At 43.2% G+C, this 9,501-nt stretch overlaps 1 protein-coding gene across 1 annotated transcript; it reads right to left on the reverse strand.

Annotated features, from left to right (window-relative positions):
* Window positions 1-550: 550 nt before the first annotated feature.
* KCNA4 (potassium voltage-gated channel subfamily A member 4) lies at window positions 551-7,333 on the reverse strand. The gene is made up of 2 exons (XM_068147838.1): window positions 6,655-7,333; window positions 551-5,847 (listed from the first exon to the last, which is right to left on the reverse strand). Exon 2 carries the CDS (start codon window positions 5,074-5,076, stop codon window positions 3,088-3,090), a length of 1,989 nt encoding a protein of 662 aa, XP_068003939.1. The 5' UTR covers window positions 5,077-5,847; window positions 6,655-7,333; the 3' UTR covers window positions 551-3,087.
* Between the last annotated feature and the right edge of the window lie 2,168 nt (window positions 7,334-9,501).

Raw genomic sequence — 9,501 nt, forward strand, 5'->3', positions numbered from 1 at the left:
AGTTAGGGGTAGGACTTTGGCATTTTTAAGCTGTGTTGTAACTGACTGGAACAACAGGTAGTTGAATTATCAGATCATATGCCAGCCCAAGTAAAGGTATTTGCTTCCATTCTGGAATGCATAGTTCTTTCTGGGATTAAGAATGTCCTGCCAACAGCTTGATAGCATGATCTAGCATTAAGCTACAGTAATTCTAATTTATAATGATGAAGTACATAGGTTTATTTACTGCAGGAGGCAGAACAGGCTCCACTGTAACCTTAGGATATGCAGTACTGCAGTACGTAGTGCTGACACTCCTAAAACTCTGCCAACTGCTACGAGGTTTTACAGTAAGACTTTTTTCTTTAGAGAGTGAGATACTGCTATGAGCACAGCATAATGTAGACATTACCAAGCTTGTTCTAAATTAGAAGGTTGTGTATTGGTAGCAGAATAGCTGAACGACTTGCTGGAGAAGCTGGGTAACTACAGAAGCAGTTACCTCATGCTGAGCTCCACGTTCACAGTGTGAACATATTCTAAGAGTTACTCAATGAATTTTGTTCCTTATTTCCATTAGAGATCTAAAATTCCACCTCTTAACAAACCACCTTCCCTTTCAACCAGTCAATACTGCAAACACATACTAATTATTTCCTCTAAGTTCTTTATTTACCTAGTTAGGATTCCTTTCACTCCTATATTCTTGCCATGGTTCCTGGTGTTATATGGTCTCTGATATTATACAGAACTACTAACAAGCTAGCTTACAAGAGAACTCTTACACTCTTTACACCATTAACTAGTTGTAAAGAAACACTTTCAGTTACAGACTTTTAACAGATTTCACAGAATGCTCATCTGCACTGCTGATACTGCCCCCATAGAAAAAAAAAGTCTTTAGCTCACTTAACCAGGTGAACTAAACCAAAATGCAGCATTCAAATGTGGCAAATGCTTATGTGTAAAATTACCACATTGTTTCATTCAAACATAGTTGGAATTAATACCCACACACTAAAAAGGAGCTCTGTTTAATGCTTCTCATCAAAAACACAGCGAAGCCTGCTCTGTGATTTTGGATTAGGAACCAGACATCAAAACACAAGTTTTGAACCAGGGCTCGCTCAACATAATACAGCCTTGTTTGTCTCTTCGGTTTTATTAGTTCTGCAATGCAAAAGAGGACAAGCAGAGAAACCTTTCAAAGAGGTGGTTCACAGAAAACCCATGAAAGCAAAAACTAACCATTAAAGAAAAATAAATGTCTGTGTTCTGGTTGGTACCACTCTGTGTGGTAATATTATTATGTATAATACCATGGGTGCCCACTTTGGATTGCTTTTACCATTGCTTTTCAGCTCCAGAACTAAATCAATTCCCTAACTAGTTCTCTCTCCATGCAATTCCTCTATTCAGCTTTAAATTAATATTGCAAACCTACTGTAATTCAGTAGTATTGGTAGGCCCCTTTGTCTCATAATGGCCTGTCCCAGCCCTTAAAGTGCATATGCCAATTTGGTTCAAGTTTTATCATCTGGAATGTTCCACAGTGCCTCTTCAAAAACAGTTCCAGTTTAACTGTGCCTTCCCTAGGTGACTGTAGGCCTGGAAACATGCTGTTATCAATCTATTATTTATGTTATATGCAGCAGTATCTTACCTACTTCATTCTGGAGTCTGGAATGTACTATAGGCCAGATAATCTTTACCTACCTTAATCTCCTAGGAAGGGCAATGGAAGATTTTGACACACAGTAAAATACAGCTGGCCTAAGAATCAGTGAAAAGAAATCACGGAATGTTTTCTCAAGGACTGCATGGGACCCAACATGTTCATTTAGAATCCCAGAATGCCTATTTTGGATCTTAAATGTTGCTTCAAATACACATGGGTGAAAGCTGTAATTAAGGGAAAATGCAGCACCAATAATAGTATGCTAAAAGTTAGCAATTCTCAACTGTCAGTACTGTAACACTGAGTATCTTATTAGTTCTACCTCTCCTCCCATACACTGAATTTCTTCAACACTGACAAAGTGCACATTCTAATCATAGACTTCTGAATGTTAAATTAACCAGGAAAAAGACATAAATTAGGTTGGTATTTCTTGAGGGCATCAGTAGAAAACACTGATTTCAAATCATTTTGATTATAAAATTTTACTTCACAATCCTTTTTCAGTTCACAGATATTCATAATTAAAAAGAGTATGGAATTAATGTAATGTTAGCTGTTTCACCATCAGCATCACATAAAGAAAGAAAAATAAAAAGGAACAATAAAATATGATGCAGAACTCACTCCTCCAATGATTGTCATTGAACTATTACATTAGTAAACATTCACAGTATGAAGTCTCTTTCAATGTATCTCCAGCATATAAAGTAGTGCAAAAAAGCATTCCAGTCATTTTGCCTTTGCAGTCAGACCAGGTTAAATGATACTCTCACTTCATTTCTTTCATTATTAGACAACGAATGCTGCAATGCCTCCAAAGAGAGTTATAAAAATAAACAATTTCTGGAGGGCCAGCAGCCTTTTTCCAAGTAAATTTCCAGTTAAAAACAAGCATTATAGATTTCAAGGAAAAAACAAAAATTAGAATCTATCTTCTGTAGAGTATCTTTTTTACAATAAATTTACCATTTGGAAAAAAAAAACCAAACAATGACTATGGTATCCAATGATTTATGGTAGCTGCTATTAAAGCACTGATAGACAGATAAATGACTACCAAACTTCATTGCTTCTTACATAGTAAATACCTCTGAATGCCAACTTTTACCACAGAGCTGTTATTAGTGATGTCGACAGTTCATGCACCCACTTTAAAACTGACTTGGTTTTAATGAGTTTTTCAGCCTCATGTGCAAAAACACTTGCATTCTAGTAAAAATATACAGTCTGAAGTTACATCAGATCTAGCAATCCCTTCCTCAAGTTATACCATTTACTTGATATGTAATACAAGTTTAGCAATGCTTTTTATTTGTATTTAACCATTGAATGGCATACTACCGTATGCTGTGGACTCTTGATTGCATATTTCATTATTTTCACTGCACTCTTTAATGCATAAATATATTTGGAAACGTTCAAAATTACACATCAGTTTCCACAGAATTTGAATTTACACAGTTTTTCTTCTCTGACTCACTGCTATTCCCCGTGTCCTGACTTTTTTTCTCCTTTACACAAAGAGATTCTTTAACTCCTTCTTCCATTTCCAAATACTCTGATTTATCCTCTGTGGATGAAGATGATGAGCTTCTAAATTTCTTCAGTAAATTTGTTGGGAGGTAAGGGCAACTGACTGCGTTTTGCATCAGCTGCGTTTGTTCTTCATTCTCAGTCTCTCTGTGGTAGAAATAGTTAAAATTGGAGACAATCACTGGCACTGGTAAAGCAATGGTTAACACTCCTGCAATGGCACACAGGGACCCGACTATTTTTCCCCCCACAGTTATGGGTTTCATATCCCCATAACCAACTGTAGTCATGGTCACTACAGCCCACCAAAAGGCATCTGGGATGCTTTGAAAATGGGTGGCAGGCTCATCAGCTTCTGCAAAGTAAACAGCACTGGAAAACAAAATTACTCCAATAAAAAGAAAAAAGATGAGGAGGCCGAGTTCCCTCATGCTGGCCCTGAGCGTGTGACCCAGGATCTGCAAACCCTTGGAGTGCCTGGAGAGCTTGAAGATGCGAAACACCCTGACCAGACGGATGATCCTCAGGATGGCAAAAGACATGGCCTGTTGACCGTTACTGCCCTGCTCCTGCGCCAAGTCAGTGCCCAGTGTAATGAAGTAAGGCAAGATGGAAACAATGTCTATGATGTTCATGACGTTCTTGATGAACTGTGCTTTGCTTGGACATGCAAAGCAGCGCACTGTAAACTCAAAGGAGAACCAAATGATGCACACTGTCTCTACAATGAAAAACGGGTCATTGAAGATGGTGTGTTCCCCAGCATACAGGTGAAGTGACTCATTGGAAAGCCCCTTCCCTAGGCTCAGGGACACGAGGAATTCTTTGTCATCTCTGAACTCTGGCAAAGTCTCCAGACAAAAGATGACGATGGAGATCAAGATGACCAAGACAGAGACAATAGCAATGCCTCTGGCTGGAGTGGAGCTCTCTGGGTATTCAAACAGCAGCCAAACCTGCTTCTTAAATTCGTTCTCTGGCAAAAGTTTCTCTTCTTCCTCTTTGACAAACCCTTCATCCTCCCTAAACTTGAGCATGGCCTCTTCCCCAAGTTGGTAGAATTTCACCTCCTCAGAGAAGATGTCAAAGGGTACATTGACTGGCCTCTTCAGCCGACCACCACTCTGGTAGTAGTACAGGATGGCATCAAAGCTGGGCCGGTTCCTATCAAAGAAGTATTCATTCCTGAGAGGGTCAAAGTATCTCCCTCGTTTCGCAGGATCACCCAACAATGTCTCTGGGAACTGAGCTAATGTCTTCAGCTGGGTCTCAAACCGCAGTCCTGACACGTTGATTACCACACGCTCACAACACTCGTACTCACTGTAGCGGACAGAGCTGTAACCCCCAGGGCCTCCACCATCATCGGGTGGCTGGTCCAAGTATGAAAGCTCATCCTCCCCATAGTCATCACTGTAGTAGAGCTTTCCTTCTTCCTCATCGTCTTCATCCTCATCTTCATCCTCCTCTTCCTCCTCACTCAAGTCCTTCAGTATTCTCTCTTCAGAACCACTGAGAGGCAGCAGCTCAGAACAGGGAAAGGAGGCCCCACACTCCCTACTTCCTAAATGGTGGCTCCTCTTCTTCCCTTTCTTCCGCCTCTTACCGCTCTGCCGGTGGGGCATGCTGCCACGGGATGCGTTCCCACCATGAGAGGAGGATGCACCTCGACTCTCTTCCTGATGGTAGTGGTGATATGGTCCACCTCCACCTGTTGCCCCACCTTCCACTGCTGCTGTTGCTGCTGCTACAGCCGCAGCTGCTGCGGCTCTTGACTGTGCCAGCCGCTCTCTCTCTCGGGCCCGAGCCTGGACTGCATATCCATAGGGCATGTGGCTGTTGCACCCAGAGCTATCTGCACTCACCATTGCAACCTCCATTTTGCAACTGTTTGCCTTTTTTTTTTAAATCACTTAATGCAAAATTATTTTGTTTTATTTACAGTGTAACCTTAACTTTTGCTAGAAAGCTCAAAGCCATTTGAGCAGGACATAGAGCAGGACAACACAGCTGTAACACTGAATTGATATTTTGGAGAACCACAAAGCTGCATTTTCTTGTTGTCCAGAACATTTGACACAAACTACTGGTTTGTAATAAGAAAAGATGAAGCTCTTGAATTGAACCAGGGGACAGCTGAGGCCTTGTTCTTTCATCCACCAAACCCTTTTATTTTCATTTATCTCCTGTGGCTATCACAGAGCCAGAATTATAGTTACCTTACAGGCTTCAAAGACTGCATTCATGACGGAAAAAAATATGCAAACCAGAGGGTACCTGCTCTCCACAGATGGTTTTAGTTCATCATTGCAACCAAATGCAAATAGTCTTTTTCTTCATAATTTGTTCCTGGTAAAGCTTTGGTCTAGCAATCTTATTGTTTAATATCATTACTTGGGAAGTTGACATTAATTCCAGCCATCACTTTATTTACACAGTGAGGAGGTCTCTGCAAATCCTTTCTTCAGCCTGTCAACAACGTCTCAAACCTGGGAGCAGCACCCAAGGTGTCAGCAGCAGTGGTAAGAGGAGGAGGAGGAGGAGGAGGAGGAAGAGATGAAGACTGAGAAGCTGGCTCTGAGGTCCCCATAGGACATAAGGGAGTGGATGGGTCACCCTTTGGTTATGGTCATGCAGAAGAAGCACTTAACCTGAGGCACATGCACAAACACACAAAAATAAACAAAACAAGAGGGGAAAAGATTGGCTTGTTTTCCCAAGAGGTCACACTGATCAAATGAAACGGTGTCATCTATTACCACAGTATTCAAATCTTCCCCTACCCACACTATTCACACTTCTGTATTACACACACACCCACATCACATGCACAGAGATTTTGAACGACTCTGTGGGTAAGGATGTGGGTGGGCATGTCACATATATAAAGACAGAGATACAAAATCCCCACCCATATAAGCACTTGCATCCACACACAAACATATGCATGCTTCTGAAACACCAACACATACAAACACGAACAAAAATACTGCAATACACAGCGTATTCAGGTCTTTGAGTACCGACGTAATAGATAACACCTACACACACCTATACCGAATACTAAAAAATAAATGTATCTGCACAAAGAGCTTTCGTTATATTTATAGCAACACACGAGGCAGGAATGTCACGTTTTCATCTGTAACTGTGTTTCAATCAGAACGAACATCTCGCTGGATTTAATTAGCAAAGGGACACGTACGATGCTCACTCAAGTGAAAATTCTCTAATGTATGTCAAGAAAACACAACTGCAGGTGCACCGAAGCAACGTCTACATGCAAGCACACACACACAAAAACACACTCGCACCCCCCTGTGAAACACAAGCCTCATTTATAGCTCCATCTATTAATACATGACAGAAGGTGAATATGAACTATTAAATGATGCTATTTTTAAACTCATACCTACGTGCCATGCAGAAAAAGACCTGGAAAACGCTATCGTACTTACAGTTCCCAGGCAGAGAAATAGCAATGCCGCTCTTGCTAATGTAAGGATCTGGTGACAGCAGTCCTGAGGAGGGGGCTATGCCAGCCGCTCTGCATTTGCAGGTGTGTGTGGTCAGTCGGCACCACAGGTTGACGAGTTCTTTCTCTCCCTCCTGCCCGGGTGCAACAAGAGCGCCGGGAGTGCGCGGGCGAGGCGGCTCTGCACAGCCACAGGCACTGGCACCGCTGCTCGCCCGGGCATTGGCGAAAGGCAACAAGCGAGAGTCCTGCTCCGAAGGGGAAAAAAATGAAGGCGGCGTGTTTGTGTGTGTGAGAGATGGAATGAATGGATCAGCGTGGTCACTAGTCTTTCCAAGCCCAGTTTTCGCAGGAGATTTGTAAATCGACGTGAAATAATCCGCGTAGCGAGCCCGCTCCCACAGAGGGCAGGACGGCTGTCTCTTCTTGCAGCTCCTTCCCCAGGCACGGCCGAACGGCAGCGGCTCAGCCAGCATCCGCCGGCACCATCCACTTGTTGTGCCGCTTTTTGGTAAACGCTTACAAAAAACTCCGAACCAAGACCAAAACAAAACAAATCAAAAACCTCACCAAGAGGAGACAGCAGCTCTCAGCCGCAAGGCTTTCACTGCCCGCCTGTGCCCGGCTGCGGCTCGGAACGGCGGCAGCCGGTGGCCGCGCCGCAGGGGTGCACCAGCAGCCGGCCCGCTCGCTCTGCCCAGCGGCTGGCCCCCGCCCGCCGGCAGACACAGACGGAGCCGCGGAGCTTCCCCGCGCCTGCCTTCCCTTCCCTCTCTCTTCCCTTCCCGGCCCGCCGTCGGCCCCTCGCGGCCAAGCCCCGCACTGCGCTCGGCGCGGCTCGGCACGACACCTCCGCTTCACCCCCTGTCTCCCCTTTTCTTGGATTATTGCATTAATTCCCGAAATGGCTGTTCCAGCGCTGAACACGGCATGGGTTGGCTAGCAAGCCTGTGTGCTCAAAGTCACGATGCAAACCCCGGCTCCTAGTCTCTGGGATTTCTTTTAAGGAAGAAAAATACATCGTTGGGGTGCCTCAGAGAATTTCAAAACTAAGTGCTGATCAAGTTTAGCAGAAAAAAAGAAAGAGCTGCCCCCACCTGCACTCTGCTCTCCCCAAAGCCTCCAACGGTACAAGCAAAACAGAAAACAGCCCTTGCTGCTCCAGCCCAGCATGCTCAGACCAACACAGTGCCTGCCAGTTTCACAGATTTTGGAAATGAAGCCAAATCAACTTTTACTCCTAATTCTACACGTACACGCAACTACAATTCTACCATCTCAAAGAAAACCCCTCCAACCCAAACACCTAAATGCTGACACTCCTACTTAACATGCCAAAAGCAAAAAAGGATTGGGTGCTTTAGAGCACTGTAGATAGAACCATGGAAGCAACACTTCAGTGTGTACAGCAAGTGGGTTGGGAGTTTTTTTTCATTGCCTAGCTCCACTCCTCCACAGTCCAGAGAAACCAGGAGAGCCTGGTGACTATTCCCCTTCAGATTCCCTGTGGCACAACCCAGATTGTCTGTGTCATTTCTCTGGGTCTGCTTCCTACCGCAGTTAGTGCTCATACTCTTGAACCCATCCATTCCAGTAAGTGCTGAAATGTTCATGTAGCTTTTACCTTTCTTCCAAAGTTCCAGATGCTTTTTCTTGTTCTTGTCTCATGTGATGGTTAAACTGAAAAAGTTAGCGGACATCAAGTATAACGACACGCTGAACCAGTCCAATCACTTTGGTAGACCTTTTCTTTTTTAATAGCTTGAGCAAAGATAAACTGTGGTGTATGAGGGGCACACGTAGAGCACACAGAACACTGAGGAGGAGAGAAGCAAAACAGCTCTTTTAATACCTTTGGTTTTTTAAACCCATTCTAACATGATCGGGATCACATAACTACAGGCAGTTCAGTTTGATCCAATTTTAAACTGATTTCAGTGACTCATTTCATTCAGCTTTGTATTTTCATAGTATTAAAAGAGTAATTTTTATTTAAAATATATTACATTCCCTCTGGTCCTTCCTATTCATAAGGGATACTATCACTGGTAGGATACATATATGTCATTATCTGAGATAGCACTGAAGTAAGAATATATGGCACAGCAAAGGATCAGTAAGGTATGATAGCATATGGATTCCTTCTGCTTTACAGGCATCTTGAGGAGAAATACGTGTCAATATTATTTATCTATGTATACAATGCCAGAAAAAAACACCCAACAATTTAATGCATTTGCATGCAAAGGGAACATGGGATTTTAAAAGCTTGACTTATGTTGTTCTGCCCAGTATTCATTTATGCTATCCCTCAATTGCTGCAATTCACACTGGCAGAGCCTGGCCTCTGTCCAACACTAATCTTCCTGCTGTAATCAAGAGTAAGACTGCACTACAGATCAGTACCTACTTGCACTTCTAGACCATATAAATTGGCAATAAAATCCCAACTAAAAGGGAATTACTCTATTTCTCTTTTAGTCATATTTTTTTTTACTCTCTTTCTCTTTCCTATGCTTGCTTCACTATTTTATCTATTAACCTCTCAAGGCAACTCAGTCAACTTCCCCTAAGATCAGGAACTTCTTTTAAAAGCAAAATGTTGCAGCAATGGGCACTCAGGGTATCAAGTGAAAACACTATGGTATACTAACCCTGGAATGGGTTGTCCAGGGAGGTGGTCGAGGCCCCGTCCCTGGAGGTGTTTAAGAGCAGGCTGGATGAGGCTCTGGCCAGCCTGATCTAGTGTGGGGTGTCCCTGCCCGTGGCAGGGGGGTTGGAACTGGATGATCCTTGTGGTCCCTTCCAACCCTGAATGATACTATGGTTA

The sequence above is a fragment of the Melanerpes formicivorus genome, unplaced genomic scaffold (assembly GCF_026170545.1).
Source record: "Melanerpes formicivorus ecotype bairdi unplaced genomic scaffold, bMelFor1.0.p_v2 SCAF_16, whole genome shotgun sequence".
Taxonomy (NCBI): Eukaryota; Metazoa; Chordata; class Aves; order Piciformes; family Picidae; genus Melanerpes; species Melanerpes formicivorus.